We start from the raw sequence: 25782 nt of genomic DNA on the forward strand, positions 1-25782 counted from the left end.
CCTCCCATCTCTCTCTCTCTCTCTCTCTCTCACTTCCCCTCCCATCTCTCTCTCTCTCTCTCTCTCTCACACTTCCCCTCCCATCTCTCTCTCTCTCTCTCTCTCTTCCCCTCCCATCTCTCTCTCTCTCTCTCTCACACTTCCCCTCCCATCTCTCTCTCTCTCTCTCTCACTTCCCCTCCCATCTCTCTCTCTCTCTCACTTCCCTCCCATCTCTCTCTCTCTCTCTCTCTTCCCCTCCATCTCTCTCTCTCACTTCCCCTCCATCTCTCTCTCTCTCCCCTCCCATCTCTCTCTCTCACTTCCCCTCCCATCTCTCTCTCACTTCCTCCCATCTCTCTCTCTCACTTCCCTCCCATCTCTCTCTCTACTTCCCCTCCCATCTCTCTCTCTCACTTCCCCTCCCATCTCTCTCGCTTCCCCCTCTCTCTCTCTCTCTCTCTCTCTCTCACTTCCCCTCCCATCTCTCTCTCTCTCTCTCTCTCACTTCATCCCTCTCTCTCTCTCTCTCACTTCCCATCCCAGCTCTCTCTCTCTCTCTCACTTCCCCTCCCAACTCTCTCGCTCTCTCTCACTTCCCCTCCCAACTCTCTCTCTCTCTCTCTCACTTCCCCTCCATCTCTCTCTCTCTCTCTCTCTCACTTCCTCCATCTCTCTCTCTCTCTCTCACTTCCTCCATCTCTCTCTCTCTCTCTCTCTCTCTCTCTCTCACTTCCCCTCCCATCTCTCTCTCTCTCTCTCTCACTTCCCCTCCATCTCTCTCTCTCTCTCTCACTTCCCCTCCCCATCTCTCTCTCTCTCTTCCCCTCCCATCTCTCTCTCTCTCTCTCACCCTCCCATCTCTCTCTCTCACTTCCCCTCCCATCTCTCTCTCTCTCTCTCACTTCCCCTCCCATCTCTCTCTCTCTCTCACTTCCCCTCCCATCTCTCTCTCTCTCTCTCTCACTTCCTCTCTCTCTCTCTCACTTCCTCTCCCATCTCTCTCACTTCCCCTCCCATCTCTCTCTCTCTCTCTCTCTCTCTCTCTCTCTCTCTCTCTCTCTCTCACTTCCCCTCCCATCTCTCTCTCTCTCTCTCACTTCCCCTCCCATCTCTCTCTCTCTCTCTCTCTCACTTCCCCTCCCATCTCTCTCTCTCTCTCTCTCTCACTTCCCCTCCCATCTCGCTCTCTCGCTCTCTCTCACTTCCCCTCCCATCTCGCTCTCTCTCACTTCCCCTCCCATCTCGCTCTCTCGCTCTCTCTCACTTCCCCTCCCATCTCGCTCTCTCGCTCTCTCTCTCTCTCTCTCACTTCCCCTCCCATCTCTCTCTCTAATGGGCTATGTCCTTGTGTTTTATAGGATCAAAGCTATCCTGTTCAGTGTTTTGGCAGTCCATGGGAGCCTCGAATGCATCCTAAAATGTGTCTAAATAACTGCAGACACTTCCACCCTGACTCCGGGCCAGGGGCATATAAATGAATATTTTCTGAGGGACTGGGGTGGATTAAGTCAAAGCATCCTCTCGGTGCATACCAACGAGACGTCCTCAATCACTTGAAAGACAGCACAGTGCACGTAAGCAGCGTCCTTGCACTGCAATCTTCACTCAGAAAATGGTATTAATTAACATGGTGTATGTGAGGCTTTGCCTCCGTTTTAGGTAGGAAGTGAAGGGGAGCAGGGCCATGGGTTATTGTGATGTGGTGTCTGTCTCTGGAAATGTAGATCTGAACGGAAAATGTAAGTGCACAGGCGTACCAGCCATGACCAAGTTTGTAAATAATCCTTTTAGACTTCAGAGTGCTTATACCTCCAGAGTATCTCTTCACATCAGCAAAGCTGTCTCTCCCTGAGTCCTGCCGCCTCCCTGATGCCCACTGATACCATCGCGGGCTCCAAATCGGCAACAGTGCAGGCAGGAGACATTGCTAATGGATAAAGTTGTCACAGACAAATCCCCTATATTAGGTTCTGTCACTCTGCATCCCCTCAATCCCTCACTGCACACGCTCACTGATAGGCAGGGCTTGATTAAACTATTATTCACAACAATCCATCTTTTACATATGAATGAGCAGCCTGTTGTCTTACAACCTCCCCTCCAATCCACGCCCTCCGCAGCGCAATCACAGGCTAACGAGTGTGAACAGTCAGACCCTTTTCTGTTGTCTGTTTTGTTTGGAATCTGTTTCAACTCCACAGGACAAAGTGACACTTAATCAATGGCTATGAGGGGGAAGGTGCTGTACGTCCACTCCAGCTATTCCTGCGTATTCATCGCCTCTGAAGTTCCCCGGTTCCTCTCCCTTTCTCACCCCAACTCACATGCATTATTCACGGGATGGAAGGGAAGGGCTCACTTTGAGATGTGATTCGGTGGACAGAGACCATTCTGTCAACGATACGGTGGCATTGTCAAGGTTAATGTGTAACAGGGCTGAGCCAGGGTTATGTATTCACTTGGTTAGCCTCTCTGTCTGCGATTGGATGACTTGGCTGCCTGTCAGAGACTCTCTTTTTCAGCATTAAGATGGAAATGGAGAAAATAGGAAGCAAGGCACCACCCTCATATAATCCACAGGGAACATTTAATTCATGAGATTTAACAATCGCAAATTCTCTCATATCTCCCCAAGTTCTCCGTCCTACTCACAGTTTATTGATCTCTGGGCTAATTACCAGAATTTCAGATGGGGAGATATGACTAACAGCGGCATTGTGTTGATATATATTGAGTAATTGATCCGTCAGCTTCAAAGTTCCTAATTGGTGAATAGTCCCAGCAGGCATCTGTGAATCAGATTAGAGTCGCAATGGATCCCCCAGAGGGTGTGTCTGCACAGCTGCACTGTGAACACAGAGAACACAGATGACTCAACCCTGCTCCAGAGCAACTGGGGATGCATGTCCATCTCCTTACTGAACAGTAACGTGAGTCAACTCAATGGCTGATTCAACACCTTGTGTGCTGCAGAGAATGGCTATGCCATGTTAAACTGCCATGAAATTGAGCTGCGTTAGTCATTGATCCCACTTTAATCTGACAAGTATGTTTTCACAGACATTGAACATTATTTTACTTTATTTTCTCCTATAGACACTTATTTTGTGACATTATGTTTTCAGTCTTATGTTTTCTCTCATTTCACAGTGGTTTGGTAGAAGCCACTCTGGTTTAGTGATACACTGTGAACTCCTATGTTGGAATGCACAGTTATTGGTATGATCCAGCACACCTCCAGATCCACACAGCCCTGCTGAAACCCTACCAGGACTCACATATGATTCCCATCTGAAAGCCAGTCAATGAGCCCAGTCTGTTGGAGCATGCTCTGCTTGACAATGATTCTGCAGCACCTTGTCTGTTGGTATGCCAACATGCCTCATTGGCTTGAACACAAGGGAATAGCCGAAAATAAGTGAAGCATCAATACCAAGAGCGCTTCAGTAAAGCATGAACACGTTTCTCTGGGAAGTGAGTCAGTTAGACAATGTTCACTTAGCAATCGGGGCCGTTCCATAAAAGGTGAAAGTTTCACTGAAATAATTATGAAACAAATATGAAGAAAGTCCTTTCGGAGTTACATTCTGCCTTAGTAATACGTTAGTAATAATTATCCCAACAGAAGAAAAAAACTTTTTTACGCATGCTTATGTACAATTGTTAATTGATACTCTGCTCAGTAGATGTTTATTTAGTCAAAGGCACTAAACCAAAGACACATCGCACTTTAATGTTTGAGGGACCAAAACAAACAAAACACTCCGCTGTAGATCAGAGTCATTTGTGAGTGCAACATTTTCTTTTCAATCCTCCCTGGGGTGTTATTTCACCATGCTTGTCTGACTACAGTATGGCTGTACCATCTGTATGTTGTCTGCTTTGACAGGCGCTGGTCCTCTCACTTTGTTGAGTCACCTTCCAGGGCCTGACTAGGATCGTCAATTGGAGGCATATCCAAGCTCTTGGGCCCTAACCCTATTTTAACCTGTCACTTCTGGGGAGTGGGGAGCTACTGGAATGGGGTTGTGGTCAGAGGATATTGTCAGTTATTAAGTGGGAGATGTTAAGTGAGAGAGGTTACATGTTCCTCAGAGGGCCCAGAGTCAAGAGCCAGTGTGTTTGACTGCTGGCCAGACTGGAGGGCTGGAGGTTTGGCTCAACACTCGGGCAGATCCAATAGACAAACCATGGATTTCTAGATTGTGTTTGAGCCAAGGGCTTCTGGATCAGTACACTGGGTCAGTCCACTGTTTCTGAGTCGTATATTGGCCAATGGTGTACTTTAGGGTGCAAGCTGCCAATACGTCAGGTACTAAACCACCTTTAATAGATCTGCTCTGTGTTGAGGCTAGAGAACGCTCCCATTAAACATGCAGAGGAAGATTGAAGAGCGCCTTCTAGCAGGTGACATTTACTTGCGTTTGGCAGGGTGATCAGATTCTGATTGCCAAAGCAATCAAATTGAGGTTTTATTCTAAAGAGTTATTGATCTAAGCCCCAAGTCTATTTTGGATCATGCAATTTTAACATTCACTTAAACATGCTGTATGTAGAGCTAGATGTATTAAAACTGCCTCCAACACCCATGTGTATGACGGGGGTAGGCAACTAGACCTCACCGCTGTCTGGACAGATGGGGACACATATGTTTGCCGTCTATAAGTGAGACATGATTTTATGTTCCTGTGACTCATTCACAACATCCCACAGACATGACCCGTGTCAGTTTGGTAATGGCAAGATAAACACATTGGTTTGTGTTTTATAAAGCTGCTTGTTTAGTGTGAATTTTGTTCCAGTTTCCTGGATAGCTTTATAGAAATTAGCTTTATAGAAATTAGCAGAGCTGTTTTCTATGGCATCTGATTCTGTAGCTGGTTTTAGGAGAAAAGGGGAAAGGAAACAAATGGTTTTAGTCACTGCTTCCTGGTAGATGTGATGCGCCAGCAGAATGGAGCAGGGAATAGTATAATCTTATATTACGCTGTTTCTCTGGCTCTATGTATTTGTACTCATTTTCTGACGCTTTCCTTTCTCACCCTCTCCCTCACTCCCTTTTTTTATAGGACTTTAAACTCACACTGTAAACTCTGAGTACTTTTTAAGATTCAGTGGTTGACCGTTGTATTCATCTCCCTGCAAGGCCAGAGAGGCAACACAAGCAGAGCTTCATAAGGACTCCTAATAAAAGTCTGAGCTGAGTTTTCAGAGCAGTGAGTCCTCTTCAAAAGAGGGCGCCCAATACTCATCAAGACCTCATTAGCTTCAAGTCGATAAAAGAAGAATGCACAGAAATGTTGTTCATCATTAGTGAGCTGAGACTTAGCATCTGTCCCCTGAGTCAATCAAAGCTGCATTAGCAACCATTGTTCAACTTGTTCCCTTTCTCTCCTGGACACCTTATCTCCTCTGAGCACAGACAACTGGAAGACACTGAAAAGACAGGGCAAACAAAATAAATCTGTCATATTGTGAAGCCACTAAATGTTAGCAGGCATGTCTTATGATATGCTGCATACCAGTATCTATAGGTTGGTGGTGGGCTCGGCTGAGGAGGTGTGTGAGGGGGTTGTGCTGGGTAGGGAGGGGGTTGCCCTTGGTGGTGGGCTCAGCTGAGGAGGTGTGTGAGGGGGTTGGCTAAGGGAGGGGGTTGCCGTTGGTGGTGATGGGTGGCAGTAGGGGGTAATTACTTGACACATTGGAAAAAATTAACAAAAAAACTGAGCAAACTAGAAGGCTATTTGGCCCCAAACAGAGAGCGCACAGTGGCAGAATGCCTGACCACTGTGACTGACCCAAAATTAAGAAAAGGTTTGACTATTGTCGTGTCTTTACTATCATTAAATTGAAGACTTATAGTTTTTATCAAATATTCTCTGTAATTAGTATTACGCGATCAACTGATTAATCATGGAACTGTAATTAACTAGGAAGTCGGGGCACCAAGGAAAAATATTCAAATTACAAAGTTATCATTTCCTTAAATAACTTTTCAGATATTTTATCTGATCAATTAGTCTTCGAATTAATGAATTATTTACTTTACCTCACGTTAGTCTCATTCCAAACGTAAATTGTTGGTTATCTGCACGAACCCAGTCTTTGCTATGTGTCATCCATACATCAATTGTCTTAAATTATTACTAACAAAGTAATTCACAGAAATGCATAAACAAACAAACAAGGTAAATGTGGTTACAAGAAATGACAGGAGAATGTGCCCTAGTGGGCTAAACCGGCATCGCGGCTTGTTAGACAAAAGGGGAAGTGGGGTCAACTGAGATGAGACTACAAAGTTGATAATTATAACAATTGAAATGCTAATCCTTTGCACATGAATGCTCACTCATTCGGGAACAATTGCAATCAAATATATATATATATTTACGCTCATTGTGTCATTGGGATCTTTGTTGAAAAGTTTGTTTCTGTTGAAGAGTTTTGTCCGTCTCTCTCACTGTCTTGGTTAGAGGGGATAGTTCAGAGCGACATTCATTCATGTTGTTGTAGAATGGATGTTTTGGCAGTTGTCGTTCTTTGCGTTCAATAATACCAAATTCCTAGCTGCAGACTAGTAATTAATATCAAAGACTTGTTCTTATTCTGTCGGTATCGATAGTCTAAGACCACGTGGTATGGTTAAAAGATTCAGCAATGGTCTACAACCTTCGTCCTCTCCAAATGGAGAAAAACATGGTCTGGTGATAATTTCTCAAAGTTGGGTTTTATTTGGAATTGCAGAAAAGGGGCTGTCCCAGGATGCCTGACCCTAACTGGGCTCAGGGGCGGTCCTCTGATTTAGTTCAAATCAAAAGGGAATTGTATTTTCCTTCATTAAACAGTCCAAAATCATATTACACAATTTTACAAACAGTATCATACTCACTCATTCATCTTATACAACAATTAGATGTAAACAATATTACAATAGAAAAATCTGTATACAGTGTGTGCAAATTAAGTAAAGAGGTAAGGCAATAAATAGGCCATAGTGGCGAAGTAATTACATTTTAGCAATTAACACTGGAGTGATGGATGTGCAAGTAGATATACTGGTGTGAAAAAGAGCAGAAAAACCGAAAATAAATATGGGGAGGAGGTAGATAGTTGGATGGGCTATTTACAGATGGGCTGTGAACAGCTGCAGCGATCGGTAAGCAGCTCTGACAGCTGATGCTTAAAGTTAGTGAGGGAGATATAAGTCTCCAACTTCAGTGATTTTTGCAATTTGTTCCAGTCATTGGCAGTAGGGAACTGGAAGGAACCTACCAGGTACAACCCCAAATCCGTAAACATGGGCACCCTCATAGATATAATCCTGACTAACTTGCCCTCTAAATACACCTCTGCTGTTTTCAACCAGGATCTCAGCGATCACTGCCTCATTGCCTATGTACGTTATGGGTCCGCGGTCAAACGAATACCCCTCATCACTGTCAAACGCTCCCTAAAACAGTTCTGCGAGCAGGCCTTTCTAATTGACCTGGCCCGGGTATCCTTGAAGGATATTGACGTCATCCCGTCAGTAGAAAAGCCTGGTTGTTCTTCAAAGTGCCTTCCTCACCATCTTAAATAAGCATGCCCCTTTCAAAAAAAATGTAGAACTAAGAACAGATATAGCCCTTTGTTCTCTTCAGACTTGACTGCCCTTGACCAGCACAGAAACTTCCTGTGGCGCACTGCACTAGCTTTGAATAGTCGCCAGCGATATGCAACTTTTCAGGGAAGTCAGGAACCAATATACACAGTCAGTTAGGAAAGCTAAGGCAAGCTTTTTCAAACAGAAATTTGCATCCTGCAGCACTAATTCCCAAAAGTTTTGGGACACTGTAAAGTCCATGGAGAATAAGAGAACCTCCTCTCAGCTGCCCACTGCACTGAGGCTAGGAAACACTGTCACCACCAATAAATCCACGATAATAGAGAATTTCAATAAGCATTTCCACCTGGCTATCCCAACCCCCAACAGTTCTGTACCCCCCGCAGCAACTGGCCCAAGCCCCCTTGCTTCTCCTTCACCCAAATCAAGACAGCTGATGTCCTGAAAGAGCTGTAAAATCTGGATCCCTACAAATCAGCTGGGCTAGATAATCTGAACCCTCTCTTCCAAAAATGATTCGCCACCATTGTCGCAACCCCTATTACTAGTCTGTTCAAACTCTCTTTTGTATCGTCTGAGATTCCTAAAGATTGAAAAGCGCCCGCGGTCATCCCCCTCTTCGAACGGGGAGACACTCTAGACCCAAACTGTTACAGACCTACATCTATCCTACCCTGCCTTTCCAAGGTCCTCGAAAGCCAAGTTAACAAACAGATCACCTACCATTTCGAATTCCACCGTACCTTCTCCGCTATGTAATCTGGTTTCCGAGCTGGTCATGCACCTCAGCCACGCTCAAGGTCCTAAATGATATCATACCTGCCATTGATTTCCCCCCCCTTCCTCCCCAAAGGTGCGGACTCCGGCCTCAAACCTGACACTATAGGGTAGGGTCCGGGTGGGCATCAATCTTGGTGGCGGCTCTGGTGCAGGACACAGACCCCGCTCCGCCTCTGGCTCCCCCCACTTTGGTGGTGCCTCTGGTGCGGGGACGCTCGTCGCCGACCCTGGACTGAGGACCCTCGCCGCAGGCCCTGGACTGGGGACCCTCGCCGCAGGCCCTGGACTGGGGACCCTCGCCGCAGGCCCCGGACTGGGGACCCTCGCTGCAGGCCCCGGACTGGCCCGTTGAACAGGCACAGGACTCACCAGGCTGGGGAGACCTACTGGAGGCCTGGTTCTTGGAGCAGGCACAGGACTCACCAGGCTGGGGAGACATACTGGAGGCCTGGTCCGTGGAGCAGGCACAGGTCAAACCGGGCTGTGGGGGAGCGCTGGAGATCTGGTGCTTAAAGGTGGCACCACTCGTCCTGGCTGAATGCCCACTTTGGCCCGGCACGTGCGGAGCGCAGGCACAGGACGCACTGGGCTGTGACAGCGCACCAGATCCCCTGGGATACCCTGGGCCGAAGAGGCGCACCGGAGACCAGGAGCGCTGTGCTGGCACCATCCGTCCTGGATGGATGCCCACTCTAGCACGAGACATGCGGAGAGCTGGCTCAGAGCGCACCGGGCTGTGAACGCGCACTGGAGACACCGTGCACTTCACCGCATAACACGGTGCCTGACCAGTACCACGCTCCCTACCGTAAGCACGGGGAGGTTGGCGGAGCTATCTAAAAAAAAAATTGGGAGTGGCTCCCGGTCTTCCTTGCCAGCCGTGACCCTATGTGTAATGCTGGGCCCCTTTACTAGCTGCTTCCGCCTTCCTCGCTGCTTCCACCTGCTTCCACGGCAGGTGATCCTTTCCAGCCAGGATCTCCTCCCATGTCCAGGATCCCTTTTCTTCCAGAATATCTTCCCATGTCCACTCTGTCTGCTCCTCCCAGCCATGCCGCATGGTCCATTTGTGGTGGGTTGTTCTGTCATGATCGTCGTCAAGGAAATGACCGGACCAAGGTGCAGCGTGGTAAGTATACATTCTTTTATTTTAAATGTCACCAACAAAACAATAAACAACAAAACAAACGTGAAGCTCTGCAAGGCTATACACGCCACTAACAAAGACAACAACCCACTTTGAGAAATGGAAAAAGGCTGCCTAAGTATGATAGACAGCTGTCCCTGATTGAGAATCATACCCGGCCAAAATAAAGGAACCAGAAAGCATAGACTTTCCCACCCGAGTTACACCCTGACCAAACAAACAAAAATAGAGAATAAAAAGGATCTCAACAGTCAGTGCGTTACAATAATAGCAATAAGGCACCCTAGTGGTTTCTGGTATATGGCTAATATACCACAGCTAACAGCTGTATCCAGGCACTTATTTATTTAACCGTCCGTTAAGAACAAATTCTTATTTTACAATGACGGCCTACCCCAGCCAAACCCTCGGACGACGCTGGGCAAATTGTGCACCACCCTATGGGACTCCCAATCATGGCCAGTTGTGATACAGCTCAGGATCAAACCAGGGTCTGTAGTGACACTCAAGCATTGAGATGCAGTGCCTTAGACCACTGCACCACTCGGGGTCAATAACAACCCTTAGTCGTGGTATATTGGCCATATGCCATACACCCTCGTGCCTTATTGCTTAATCATAGCAGTCAAACGAGTAAAAATTTCAAGGCCAAATTATATTTTGTCTTGCGACATATTTAAATTAGTTTATTATGTAGGTCATAGTTCTAAGAATGTATTATTTTGATGAAAACCGCATTTTGCTTGGTTACGTTGATATTCCTTCTTAATTGGCTCGATAACATTATGGGAAAATGGTTTATTGTATAAATGTGGCAACCTTTCGGAGAGAGAGAGAGCGATCCTCTTTGGATGCAGAGGGTCTATATGTAGCCCCGCTTAAGCTCAAGGAATTGAATTAGATGTCGGTGGAGTTACATAGAGTGCAGCTCTTTTTCTATCCTTTCTCTCTATTTATCAATCAGACCTGCTTCATTTTCAGCAGAGGCCCCTTTGGCTTTGACTGGCGTCTGAGATGATTGGATATGAAACACAAATAGTAGTTAATACGTCAAGGTGCCACACGCACGCAGGCGTGATACACACACACACACACATATACACACACACACACACACACACACACGCGTACAACAGTGATGTTCTTGTTTCAATTCTGTATGTCCTGCTGTCATCATTAAAGTTTCCTTTTCCTTTTTGACATTGTCTTAACAGTGCTGTTAGTACTGGTACACTGACAAGGAGATTTCAGAGGTACAGCCAATGTACCCATCCCTTGAAACAACACAATTCCTAGTCTGTCTGCCAGTTGAGGACTTGTGCATGTTAATCCACGAAGTGTACTATGGAAATGGTAGATATAACTGTATAATTTGTTTGAATGCACATCGACATGCCCATGTAAAGTTGTACAATATATATACAAAAGTATGTGGACACCCTTTCAAATTAGTGGTTTTGGCTATTCCAGCCACACCCGTTACAGGTGTATAAAATTGAACACACAGCCATGCAATCTCCATAGACGAACATTGGCAGTAGAATGGCCTTATTGAAGAGCTTAGTGACTTTCAACGTGGCACCGTCTTAGTTGCCACCTTTCCACAAGTCAGTTTGTCAAATTTCTGCCCTGCTAGAGCTGCCCCGGTCAAGTGTAAGTGTTGTTATTGTGAAGTGAAAACATCTTGGAGCAACAACGGCTCAGCCGTGAAGTGGTACACAAGCTCACAGAACGGGACCGCAAAGGGGGGACCAACTCCATATTAATGAGATGTTCGATGAGCAGGTGTCCACATACTTTTGGTCATGTAGTGTATGTGTGTTCATATGAGAGTGCTTGTGTGTGGTGCATGCCTATATGTAAGTGAGTGTTAGCTGTTAGCGGCCATCGGACATGCTTGTTGATAGGGGTCACCTGGAGCAATCCCTCAGGGGGTCTGGGTTTGATTGAAAATGGCACTCATTAGTTCATCAGTGCTGCATCTATGGTGCCCTCCGTCTCACCAGAACATTGTTCACTGAAGAACGGTGGCCAGGGCCACAACGAGATAATTACTTGTCATATTTAAGGTAATTAAGGAAGCGGAGGTTGACTGCATATTTAGGACCTACTTTGTCAATATTTATGTGGAAAGAAGGAGGAAGAAATCCCGAGGCAGAGTTTGCAGCAGCTCTGTGACAGGCTTTACTAATCTTTTTGGACTTCAATCGGTCTTTCCATGTCTGAGAGTGGTGTGCTGCCACACAGCACCTCAAATTAAACCCCAACATGTTTGTCTTAATCATTGCGGTAGCGATGACTGTGAAGGTTGAATTAGAAAGAGGTTCAATTACCCATACAGCTCTCTGTGGTTTGAAACAACAGTAGTTCCTCCAATAGTCTGGCCTGAGCTCGTAGTAAAAATGATATTCATTACTAGTGCAGAGGGAAGCTGTGGACAGCCAGACACGTGGTGTTCAGGTGGAGCTGTATTTCTCATGACTCTCTTTTGTATCGTCTGAGATTCCTAAAGATTGAAAAGCGCCCGCGGTCATCCCCTCTTCGAACGGGAGACACTCTAGACCCAAACTGTTACAGACCTACATCTATCCTACCCTGCCTTTCCAAGGTCCTCGAAAGCCAAGTTAACAAACAGATCACCTACCATTTCGAATTCCACCGTACCTTCTCCGCTATGTAATCTGGTTTCCGAGCTGGTCATGCACCTCAGCCACGCTCAAGGTCCTAAATGATATCATACCTGCCATTGATTTCCCCCCCCTTCCTCCCCAAAGGTGCGGACTCCGGCCTCAAACCTGACACTATAGGGTAGGGTCCGGGTGGGCATCAATCTTGGTGGCGGCTCTGGTGCAGGACACAGACCCCGCTCCGCCTCTGGCTCCCCCACTTTGGTGGTGCCTCTGGTGCGGGACGCTCGCCGCCGACCCTGGACTGAGGACCCTCGCCGCAGGCCCTGGACTGGGGACCCTCGCCGCAGGCCCTGGACTGGGGACCCTCGCCGCAGGCCCCGGACTGGGGACCCTCGCTGCAGGCCCCGGACTGGCCCGTTGAACAGGCACAGGACTCACCAGGCTGGGGAGACCTACTGGAGGCCTGGTTCTTGGAGCAGGCACAGGACTCACCAGGCTGGGGAGACATACTGGAGGCCTGGTCCGTGGAGCAGGCACAGGTCAAACCGGGCTGTGGGGGAGCGCTGGAGATCTGGTGCTTAAAGGTGGCACCACTCGTCCTGGCTGAATGCCCACTTTGGCCCGGCACGTGCGGAGCGCAGGCACAGGACGCACTGGGCTGTGACAGCGCACCAGATCCCCTGGGATACCCTGGGCCGAAGAGGCGCACCGGAGACCAGGAGCGCTGTGCTGGCACCATCCGTCCTGGATGGATGCCCACTCTAGCACGAGACATGCGGAGAGCTGGCTCAGAGCGCACCGGGCTGTGAACGCGCACTGGAGACACCGTGCACTTCACCGCATAACACGGTGCCTGACCAGTACCACGCTCCCTACCGTAAGCACGGGGAGGTTGGCGGAGCTATCTAAAAAAAAAATTGGGAGTGGCTCCCGGTCTTCCTTGCCAGCCGTGACCCTATGTGTAATGCTGGGCCCCTTTACTAGCTGCTTCCGCCTTCCTCGCTGCTTCCACCTGCTTCCACGGCAGGTGATCCTTTCCAGCCAGGATCTCCTCCCATGTCCAGGATCCCTTTTCTTCCAGAATATCTTCCCATGTCCACTCTGTCTGCTCCTCCCAGCCATGCCGCATGGTCCATTTGTGGTGGGTTGTTCTGTCATGATCGTCGTCAAGGAAATGACCGGACCAAGGTGCAGCGTGGTAAGCATACATTCTTTTATTTTAAATGTCACCAACAAAACAATAAACAACAAAACAAACGTGAAGCTCTGCAAGGCTATACACGCCACTAACAAAGACAACAACCCACTTTGAGAAATGGAAAAAAGGCTGCCTAAGTATGATAGACAGCTGTCCCTGATTGAGAATCATACCCGGCCAAAATAAAGGAACCAGAAAGCATAGACTTTCCCACCCGAGTTACACCCTGACCAAACAAACAAAAATAGAGAATAAAAGGATCTCAACAGTCAGTGCGTTACAATAATAGCAATAAGGCACCCTAGTGGTTTCTGGTATATGGCTAATATACCACAGCTAACAGCTGTATCCAGGCACTTATTTATTTAACCGTCCGTTAAGAACAAATTCTTATTTTACAATGACGGCCTACCCCAGCCAAACCCTCGGACGACGCTGGGCAAATTGTGCACCACCCTATGGGACTCCCAATCATGGCCAGTTGTGATACAGCTCAGGATCAAACCAGGGTCTGTAGTGACACCTCAAGCATTGAGATGCAGTGCCTTAGACCACTGCACCACTCGGGGGTCAATAACAACCCTTAGTCGTGGTATATTGGCCATATGCCATACACCCTCGTGCCTTATTGCTTAATCATAGCAGTCAAACGAGTAAAAATTTCAAGGCCAAATTATATTTTGTCTTGCGACATATTTAAATTAGTTTATTATGTAGGTCATAGTTCGCAAGAATGTATTATTTTGATGAAAACCGCATTTTGCTTGGTTACGTTGATATTCCTTCTTAATTGGCTCGATAACATTATGGGAAAATGGTTTATTGTATAAATGTGGCAACTCCTTTCGGAGAGAGAGAGAGCGATCCTCTTTGGATGCAGAGGGTCTATATGTAGCCCCGCTTTAAGCTCAAGGAATTGAATTAGATATCGGTGGAGTTACATAGAGTGCAGCTCTTTTTCTATCCTTTCTCTCTATTTATCAATCAGACCTGCTTCATTTTCAGCAGAGGCCCCTTTGGCTTTGACTGGCGTCTGAGATGATTGGATATGAAACACAAATAGTAGTTAATACGTCAAGGTGCCACACGCACGCAGGCGTGGATACACACGCACGCAGGCGTGGATACACACACACACACACATACACACACACACACACACACGCGTACAACAGTGATGTTCTTGTTTCAATTCTGTCTGTCCTGCTGTCATCATTAAAGTTTCCTTTTCCTTTTTGACATTGTCTTAACAGTGCTGTTAGTACTGGTACACTGACAAGGAGATTTCAGAGGTACAGCCAATGTACCCATCCCTTGAAACAACACAATTCCTAGTCTGTCTGCCAGTTGAGGACTTGTGCATGTTAATCCACGAAGTGTACTATGGAAATGGTAGATATAACTGTATCATTTGTTTGAATGCACATCGACATGCCCATGTAAAGTTGTACACTATATATACAAAAGTATGTGGACACCCTTTCAAATTAGTGGTTTTGGCTATTCCAGCCACACCCGTTGCTTACAGGTGTATAAAATTGAACACACAGCCATGCAATCTCCATAGACGAACATTGGCAGTAGAATGGCCTTATTGAAGAGCTTAGTGACTTTCAACGTGGCACCGTCTTAGTTGCCACCTTTCCACAAGTCAGTTTGTCAAATTTCTGCCCTGCTAGAGCTGCCCCGGTCAAGTGTAAGTGTTGTTATTGTGAAGTGAAAACATCTTGGAGCAACAACGGCTCAGCCGTGAAGTGGTACACAAGCTCACAGAACGGACCGCAAAGGGGGACCAACTCCATATTAATGAGATGTTCGATGAGCAGGTGTCCACATACTTTTGGTCATGTAGTGTATGTGTGTTCATATGAGAGTGCTTGTGTGTGGTGCATGCCTATATGTAAGTGAGTGTTAGCTGTTAGCGGCCATCGGACATGCTTGTTGATAGGGGTCACCTGGAGCAATCCCTCAGGGGGTCTGGGTTTGATTGAAAATGGCACTCATTAGTTCATCAGTGCTGCATCTATGGTGCCCTCCGTCTCACCAGAACATTGTTCACTGAAGAACGGTGGCCAGGGCCACAACGAGATAATTACTTGTCATATTTAAGGTAATTAAGGAAGCGGAGGTTGACTGCATATTTAGGACCTACTTTGTCAATATTTATGTGGAAAGAAGGAGGAAGAAATCCCGAGGCAGAGTTTGCAGCAGCTCTGTGACAGGCTTTACTAATCTTTTTGGACTTCAATCGGTCTTTCCATGTCTGAGAGTGGTGTGCTGCCACACAGCACCTCAAATTAAACCCCAACATGTTTGTCTTAATCATTGCGGTAGCGATGACTGTGAAGGTTGAATTAGAAAGAGGTTCAATTACCCATACAGCTCTCTGTGGTTTGAAACAACAGTAGTTCCTCCAATAGTCTGGCCTGAGCTCGTAGTAAAAATGATATTCATTACTAGTGCAGAGGGAAGCTGTGGACAGCCAGACACGTGGTGTTCAGGTGGAGCTGTATTTCTCATGACTCTCTTTTGTATCGTCTGAGATTCCTAAAGATTGAAAAGCGCCCGCGGTCATCCCCCTCTTCGAACGGGGAGACACTCTAGACCCAAACTGTTACAGACCTACATCTATCCTACCCTGCCTTTCCAAGGTCCTCGAAAGCCAAGTTAACAAACAGATCACCTACCATTTCGAATTCCACCGTACCTTCTCCGCTATGTAATCTGGTTTCCGAGCTGGTCATGCACCTCAGCCACGCTCAAGGTCCTAAATGATATCATACCTGCCATTGATTTCCCCCCCCTTCCTCCCCAAAGGTGCGGACTCCGGCCTCAAACCTGACACTATAGGGTAGGGTCCGGGTGGGCATCAATCTTGGTGGCGGCTCTGGTGCAGGACACAGACCCCGCTCCGCCTCTGGCTCCCCCCACTTTGGTGGTGCCTCTGGTGCGGGGACGCTCGTCGCCGACCCTGGACTGAGGACCCTCGCCGCAGGCCCTGGACTGGGGACCCTCGCCGCAGGCCCTGGACTGGGGACCCTCGCCGCAGGCCCCGGACTGGGGACCCTCGCTGCAGGCCCCGGACTGGCCCGTTGAACAGGCACAGGACTCACCAGGCTGGGGAGACCTACTGGAGGCCTGGTTCTTGGAGCAGGCACAGGACTCACCAGGCTGGGGAGACATACTGGAGGCCTGGTCCGTGGAGCAGGCACAGGTCAAACCGGGCTGTGGGGGAGCGCTGGAGATCTGGTGCTTAAAGGTGGCACCACTCGTCCTGGCTGAATGCCCACTTTGGCCCGGCACGTGCGGAGCGCAGGCACAGGACGCACTGGGCTGTGACAGCGCACCAGATCCCCTGGGATACCCTGGGCCGAAGAGGCGCACCGGAGACCAGGAGCGCTGTGCTGGCACCATCCGTCCTGGATGGATGCCCACTCTAGCACGAGACATGCGGAGAGCTGGCTCAGAGCGCACCGGGCTGTGAACGCGCACTGGAGACACCGTGCACTTCACCGCATAACACGGTGCCTGACCAGTACCACGCTCCCTACCGTAAGCACGGGGAGGTTGGCGGAGCTATCTAAAAAAAAAATTGGGAGTGGCTCCCGGTCTTCCTTGCCAGCCGTGACCCTATGTGTAATGCTGGGCCCCTTTACTAGCTGCTTCCGCCTTCCTCGCTGCTTCCACCTGCTTCCACGGCAGGTGATCCTTTCCAGCCAGGATCTCCTCCCATGTCCAGGATCCCTTTTCTTCCAGAATATCTTCCCATGTCCACTCTGTCTGCTCCTCCCAGCCATGCCGCATGGTCCATTTGTGGTGGGTTGTTCTGTCATGATCGTCGTCAAGGAAATGACCGGACCAAGGTGCAGCGTGGTAAGCATACATTCTTTTATTTTAAATGTCACCAACAAAACAATAAACAACAAAACAAACGTGAAGCTCTGCAAGGCTATACACGCCACTAACAAAGACAACAACCCACTTTGAGAAATGGAAAAAAGGCTGCCTAAGTATGATAGACAGCTGTCCCTGATTGAGAATCATACCCGGCCAAAATAAAGGAACCAGAAAGCATAGACTTTCCCACCCGAGTTACACCCTGACCAAACAAACAAAAATAGAGAATAAAAGGATCTCAACAGTCAGTGCGTTACAATAATAGCAATAAGGCACCCTAGTGGTTTCTGGTATATGGCTAATATACCACAGCTAACAGCTGTATCCAGGCACTTATTTATTTAACCGTCCGTTAAGAACAAATTCTTATTTTACAATGACGGCCTACCCCAGCCAAACCCTCGGACGACGCTGGGCAAATTGTGCACCACCCTATGGGACTCCCAATCATGGCCAGTTGTGATACAGCTCAGGATCAAACCAGGGTCTGTAGTGACACCTCAAGCATTGAGATGCAGTGCCTTAGACCACTGCACCACTCGGGGGTCAATAACAACCCTTAGTCGTGGTATATTGGCCATATGCCATACACCCTCGTGCCTTATTGCTTAATCATAGCAGTCAAACGAGTAAAAATTTCAAGGCCAAATTATATTTTGTCTTGCGACATATTTAAATTAGTTTATTATGTAGGTCATAGTTCGCAAGAATGTATTATTTTGATGAAAACCGCATTTTGCTTGGTTACGTTGATATTCCTTCTTAATTGGCTCGATAACATTATGGGAAAATGGTTTATTGTATAAATGTGGCAACTCCTTTCGGAGAGAGAGAGAGCGATCCTCTTTGGATGCAGAGGGTCTATATGTAGCCCCGCTTTAAGCTCAAGGAATTGAATTAGATGTCGGTGGAGTTACATAGAGTGCAGCTCTTTTTCTATCCTTTCTCTCTATTTATCAATCAGACCTGCTTCATTTTCAGCAGAGGCCCCTTTGGCTTTGACTGGCGTCTGAGATGATTGGATATGAAACACAAATAGTAGTTAATACGTCAAGGTGCCACACGCACGCAGGCGTGGATACACACACACACACACATATACACACACACACACACACACACACACGCGTACAACAGTGATGTTCTTGTTTCAATTCTGTATGTCCTGCTGTCATCATTAAAGTTTCCTTTTCCTTTTTGACATTGTCTTAACAGTGCTGTTAGTACTGGTACACTGACAAGGAGATTTCAGAGGTACAGCCAATGTACCCATCCCTTGAAACAACACAATTCCTAGTCTGTCTGCCAGTTGAGGACTTGTGCATGTTAATCCACGAAGTGTACTATGGAAATGGTAGATATAACTGTATAATTTGTTTGAATGCACATCGACATGCCCATGTAAAGTTGTACAATATATATACAAAAGTATGTGGACACCCTTTCAAATTAGTGGTTTTGGCTATTCCAGCCACACCCGTTGCTTACAGGTGTATAAAATTGAACACACAGCCATGCAATCTCCATAGACGAACATTGGCAGTAGAATGGCCTTATTGAAGAGCTTAGTGACTTTCAACGTGGCACCGTCTTAGTTGCCACCTTTCCACAAGTCAGTTTGTCAAATTTCTGCCCTGCTAGAGCTGCCCCGGTCAAGTGTAAGTGTTGTTATTGTGAAGTGAAAACATCTTGGAGCAACAACGGCTCAGCCGTGAAGTGGTACACAAGCTCACAGAACGGGACCGCAAAGGGGGGACCAACTCCATATTAATGAGATGTTCGATGAGCAGGTGTCCACATACTTTTGGTCATGTAGTGTATGTGTGTTCATATGAGAGTGCTTGTGTGTGGTGCATGCCTATATGTAAGTGAGTGTTAGCTGTTAGCGGCCATCGGACATGCTTGTTGATAGGGGTCACCTGGAGCAATCCCTCAGGGGGTCTGGGTTTGATTGAAAATGGCACTCATTAGTTCATCAGTGCTGCATCTATGGTGCCCTCCGTCTCACCAGAACATTGTTCACTGAAGAACGGTGGCCAGGGCCACAACGAGATAATTACTTGTCATATTTAAGGTAATTAAGGAAGCGGAGGTTGACTGCATATTTAGGACCTACTTTGTCAATATTTATGTGGAAAGAAGGAGGAAGAAATCCCGAGGCAGAGTTTGCAGCAGCTCTGTGACAGGCTTTACTAATCTTTTTGGACTTCAATCGGTCTTTCCATGTCTGAGAGTGGTGTGCTGCCACACAGCACCTCAAATTAAACCCCAACATGTTTGTCTTAATCATTGCGGTAGCGATGACTGTGAAGGTTGAATTAGAAAGAGGTTCAATTACCCATACAGCTCTCTGTGGTTTGAAACAACAGTAGTTCCTCCAATAGTCTGGCCTGAGCTCGTAGTAAAAATGATATTCATTACTAGTGCAGAGGGAAGCTGTGGACAGCCAGACACGTGGTGTTCAGGTGGAGCTGTATTTCTCATGACTAGTCTGAGGAACCACTGGTACAGGAGAGACTCAAATATGTCTGCTGTGTTCAATTTAAATCTCTCTCTCTCTGCCTCTCTCTGCCTCTCTCTGCCTCTCTCTCTCTCTCTCTCTGCATCTCTGCCTCTCTGCCTGCAGGGCAGTGGTTGGGCACAGAGAGCCGATGCCTGACGACAGTAGAGACAACATCACTATTTTCACCCGGATCCTGGACAGACTTCTGGATGGCTACGACAACCGGCTTCGCCCCGGACTAGGAGGTAGGCTGGTTTGTTGAGCGAAGACACTACCCACCTCTACCAGAGCCAGACATACTGCTAATAGTGCCTTTTGGCCTCTGCCACAAACAATGTGTAGGATTCTCTCTAAGCTTGCTGAGTCTGCCATCCACCACTTTAATAAAACGGTCTTTGAAACATACATTATATTGCTTCAAAGAGATCATCAGCTAGCTAGCATATTACCTTTTTGCAATGTCTGTCTGCCTCTACTACCCAAAACTATTAAAGCTAGTTTTAACTTGAAGAATCAATCTGCTAATCATAAAGACCTTCACTAGCTGAATCAGGTGTGTTGGTGCTGGTCTGGGACAAAAGCTTGAACACATGATATGGTGCCCCAGGATCAGGAGTGAAGTACAAATAATATCCATCTAGTTAGAAACAAGCCACTGACCACTGCCTCTACTGAAACAGAGAGCACCTGCAAGTCCTCTCCTCCCTTCCTCCTCACTACCTCCCCGCATTGACAGCCCAGGCTCACCGAGCCAGGAAGCTAGCCGTGGTGTGCAGTGATGGATTTGGAGCTGTGACCCCATGAACAGTCAGCTTGACCTCCATTGATCCTTCAGAGCCATACAGTGGTGTCATTAACAGCTCAGTTTCCCTGATCACAGTGAGAGTATGCTACATCTCTTCAGATCTTGAACATATTGCTTTTAGGAACAGTGAAATTATTGATCCTCCTCACAAGGAGATGGTTATCGCCAACAGAATGCCACAAAGACCCTATTAAAAACAGCAGCTTCTTGACACTTGACTTGCAAGCCCTGTCTTCAGATCTCAGAGGTCCAGCAGAGCTCTGATTTCCTGCCCACTGGAGACGGCCCTGCCCTGTCCTGGCGGAAGCAGTGCTAATGCTACATCAGCTAATGCTACATCAACTAATGCTAAATCAGATAATGCTAACGCTACATCATCTAATGCTACATCATCATTAGGGTGGTGATAAGACCATGTGCTAATGATTTTACATTTATTGTGGATTTTTTAAATTTTTTTTTTTTTTTAAATGGAGCTTATTATAAGTGATTTTGAATTCTCAGTCAGAGGTCTATGAGAGTGTGAACATGAAATCCATGTGATGTTTTAAGCTGACAGTGGTGAGCACCCAGGCTCCATTCCAACCCCACTAGGATGTATGATAAATCTGTCGCCACACTAGCTCTGCCACCTATGCACTTTCCATGAGTCTCCGACCTCCCAGACAGAGAAATTTCAGGTGCCCTCCAAATGTGTTGGACATAATTCTGTATTCCAAAGCCCTCGGCATGTGCATTTTGATTAATGGCCAATGTCATGTTGCCAGGGGAACTCTAGATTCCATACGGTATGTTCTGGAAGCATTCCATCGGTTTCACTCAGTCTCGGAGCAACGACTGGCAGACAGCCACTCACAGCCTTACATCAAAGCCCCTCGTTCATTTACATCCTGCAATCGATAAAATGAAAGTGAATTGGAAAGTAATTGGTAATTGGAAACCTTGTAAGTAAAAGGTGATTCCCACCACCTCCGTCATCGCATTTAGGATGACTCGTGTGCAGCAGACTTTTGGCAGTCTCTCTGTGTTTCATCTCCAGTCCTTAACTCTATTCTGAAACTGCACATTTCACCCAATTACACAGGAAATGTTGTTTACCCAGACTGTGCAGATAGGAAGCGCTCCCAGTTAAAGGATTATACACAATAGAGTGCATTAGTATAATGCACAGTGAATAGCATCATCTGACACCAATACAAACAAGTCCCTGTGAACAGGCCTAAATATGATTTTAATGTGGTCCTGCCAACCCTCATTATTCCTGTGATTTCTCATCTCAGTTTGTGACTGTGATAATGATGCAAACACTCTCCCTAAAAACAACCTCAATCAAAGTCTCGCTACCTCCATAGGTTCAGCCTTTGTTTGGTTGAGTGGTGAGACATCAAACATTCATGTTTCTGACTCTGTCATTGGATTTGGTTTTGGAAAGTGAGCTGACTTCACTAAATTGACATCAACAACCAACCTGAAGTAGACAGAGCAGCAGTGCGGCCTGGGGGTCCGATAAGGACTGGTAACCATCTTAGATGGAACACACCACTGTCCCTTAAGGAAGGTACTTAAACTCTACCTCTGTCTTCTCCTCATGTCCAAGCAGAGAGTGTGACGGAGGTGAGGACAAATATCTACGTGACCAGCTTTGGACCAGTGTCAGACACAGACATGGTGAGTGATATATTACTGTACTGTCCGGCACCCAGATCCTCAGAATGTGACCCCTATAGGACCAGCATGACTTATCAAATAATTCACCCCAAATCTCTTTTTTTTTTGTGTGTCATTTATACTATATTTGAGACAAAACTGTTGTAATTATGTAATACATAGAGAAGGAGTTTTTAAGGTAAGGTCACATTGATTGGACTATCCGTATCTGCTAACTTAATGCTACAAGCATCTTGCCCTGGGCTGTACTGCATATCGACCCTCCTATAGTGAGTGACTGGCTAAACATGACATCATCGGTTATAGACCATGAATGTGGATGAGTCTAATGTTGTTTTAATTTAATGGAACATTTCTAGAATCTTTCATTTCAGCTCATAATACACTGAATAAAAATATAAATGCAACAGATAAAGTGTTGGTCTCATGTTTCATGAGCTGAAATAAAACATTCTAGAAATGTTCTACAGGCACAAAAAGCTTATTTCTCTCAAATATGGTGCTCAAATTTGTTTACATCCCTGTTAGGTGTGGTATATCGAGAAGCTGATTAAACCGCATGATCATTACACAGGTTCCCCTTTTGCTGGGGACAATAAAAGGCCACTCTAAAATGTTAAATTCTGTCACACAACACAATGCCACCGATGTCTCAGGTTTTTAGGGAGCGTGCAATTGGCATGCTGACTGCAGGAGTGTCCACCAGTTGTTGCCAGAGTATTGCATGTTCATTTCACGACCATAAGCGTCCTCCATTTAAGAGAATTTGGCAGTACGTCCAAATGGCCTCACAACTGCAGACCAAGTGTATGGCGTTGTGTGGGCGAGTGGTTTGCTGATGTCAATGTTGTGAACAGAGTGCCCCATGTTGGGGTTACCGTATGGGCAGGCATAAACTATGGACAATGAACACAATTGCATTTTATCGATGGCAAGTTGAATGCACAGAGATACCGTGACGAGATCCTGGCCCACTGTCGTGCTATTCATCCGACGCCATCACCTCATCTTTCAGCATGATAATGGAAGGCCCCATGTCGCAAGGATCTGTACACAATTCCTGGAAGCTGAAAATGTCCCAGTTCTTCCATGGCCTGCAAACTCACCAGACATGTCACCCATTGAGCATGTTTGGGATGCAGTCAAACTGCAGTCTACAAATAATTTGTAATTATGTTCCGGCCCCCCCAACCCTCCGCTCAAAATAAATCGACCCCCGGCTGAATCTAGTTAATGCTCCCCTTTTCAGAGCCTATTGGTTACCTAGTTAACAAGTGGAGAATGGCTTTTTATGCAGATACAATTCCTGTCAAAAGTTTGGACAAACCTGAGAGAGAGCGATGAGAGAGAGAGCGATGAGAGAGAGAGAGAGCGATGAGAGAGAGAGCGATGAGAGAGAGAGCGATGAGAGAGAGAGAGAGAGAGCGATGAGAGAGAGAGAGATGAGAGAGAGAGAGCGATGAGAGAGAGAGACCTCCAGTAGTGAGGCTTTTTACAGGGTGTACCAGTACAGAGACAATGTGTGGGGGCATCGGTCAAAAGTTTTAGGACAACGACTCAATCAAGGGTTTTTCTGTATTTTTACTATTTTCTACATTGTCAAATAATAGTGAAGATATCAAAACTATGAAACAACACATATGGAATCCTGTAGTAACCAAAAAAGTGTGTAAAACAAATCAAAATATATTTTATATTTGAGATTCTCCAAATAGCCACCCTTTACCTTGATGTTGGCTGCTTTTCCTTCACTCTGCATTCCAACTCATCCCAAACCATCTCAATTGGGTTGAGTTCTGGTGATTGTGGAGGCGAGGTCATCTGATTCAGCACTCCATCACTCTTCTTCTTGGTCAAATAGCCCTTATACAGCTCTTATACAGCCCTGTCTAAACTTTTGACTGGTACATATGTAATATCTTAATTTGAGCCAGTTTGCTACAGCAGGAAAATAATCCTGCAGCAACAAAAAATGTAAATTATTATGTGGATTATAATTAATGGACACATTTTGTAGGGGTTGATACATTTTTCGTAAGGGAGATTACAAAATGGAAATTACAAACTTCAGAAGCCTTTTTAAACCTAAATACACAAGTTTAAAATGTCATGCATTGCTGGAAAGTTCTCCTGCAACTGAGTCATCAAATTAAGATCCTACACTTGTACATATTCAGACATCCCTTTCCCATTCAGTGACACAACAATTCAGCTGCTTAGAATTGGAATGGGTTCATTTTAGAGCAGGAAATTGGTTATGGGGCGGGCCTGGAGGAATCGCATGCCTCTTAATCACACACACAATTGGTTTGGCATGTATGATGAATCACCCAAGCCATGCAGCGGCTCTGCTCATTCTGCACAGGCAGGCCCTCATCTACTAATAGTGAGAAGAAATCAGAGTGCAATCGGCTACATAATATGGAGCGTAAACCGTAGTTGAATTACAAAGCAACAATTAGTTAGGTTAACATTATCATAATCATCCTTTGACTATCAAAAGGATTTTGCGAGTTTCTAGAAATGATATAATTTTAAATTAGCAAAAAGTTGGACAGTTTAACGCCTGGGAAAACAGATCTAATTAACATCATATGACATTATTTTCCTTTTTCTTAGAGGACAACCTATACCCAGGGCAGCTCAAAACTTGGTTTCTCACACATCGTGGTCCAATTACCCATCTGTGTGCCACCCCCAGCCAGTCTTAGGAATCTCCCTACCCCCCCGCTCCTACCCTCAAGTACAGTTCTCCTGCGTCCTCACTGGGACCAATATGCCATTGAGTGTCTGCTTCACTTTCTCCATCACGACAGATGACGAGTAAGAGCTAAAGTCAGGAAGATATTTTATATATAAATATATATAGATATATAAACTCATCAGGCCGATTTAACAAGAACTTGCAAATCCCAGTACAAGTGTAGAATGCTTACAGCAATTCTGATCCTTTGCCCAATTATTGGCAAAAGATCTGATCTGATTGGTCAAAAGACCAATTATTGGCAAAAGATCTGAATTAGCCTGCCTGTGTAAATGCAGCTTATGTTGTCCACCGATTACTTTACATGCTTTCAGGCCAATCCCTTAAATGTGGGTGACATCACAAAGGAGATGATTGTGGACTACAGGAAAAGGAGGACCGAGCACGCACCCATTCTCATTGATGGGGCTGTAGCGGAGCAGGTTGAGAGCTTCAAGTTCCTTGATGACCACATCACCAACAAACTATCATGGTGCAAACACACCAAGACAGTTGTGAAGAGGGCACGACAAAGCCTATTCCCCCTCAGGAGACTGAAAAGATTTTGCATGGGTCCTCAGATCCTCAAACATTTCTACAGCTGCACCATCGAGAGCATCCTGACTGGTTGCATCACTACCTGGTATGGCAACTGCTTGGCCTCAGATCACAAGGCACTACAGAGGGTAGTGCATATAGCCCAGTACATCGCTGGGGCCAAGCTTCCTGCCATCCAGGAACTCTATACCAGGCGGTGTCAGATGAAGGCCCTAAACATTGTCAAAGACTCCAGCTACCCTAGTCATAGACTCTTTTCTCTGCTATC

The 25782-nt window shown here is 46.3% G+C and overlaps 1 protein-coding gene across 3 annotated transcripts in view; it reads left to right on the top strand.

Annotated features, from left to right (window-relative positions):
* gabra3 (gamma-aminobutyric acid type A receptor subunit alpha3) overlaps window positions 1–25782 on the top strand; it is a 155543-nt gene that overhangs the window by 41253 nt on the left and 88508 nt on the right. For 2 of the 3 annotated variants that reach the window (XM_065004830.1, XM_029620674.2), the window contains exons 3-4: window positions 19864–19985; window positions 22143–22213. In XM_065004830.1, coding sequence (XP_064860902.1) covers window positions 19864–19985; window positions 22143–22213 — 193 coding nt within the window. The remainder of the gene's footprint in view (window positions 1–19863; window positions 19986–22142; window positions 22214–25782) is intronic. The other variant, XM_029620675.2, reaches the window with a different exon arrangement.

The sequence above is a fragment of the Oncorhynchus nerka genome, linkage group LG19 (genome assembly GCF_034236695.1).
Source record: "Oncorhynchus nerka isolate Pitt River linkage group LG19, Oner_Uvic_2.0, whole genome shotgun sequence".
NCBI classification, from domain to species: Eukaryota; Metazoa; Chordata; class Actinopteri; order Salmoniformes; family Salmonidae; genus Oncorhynchus; species Oncorhynchus nerka.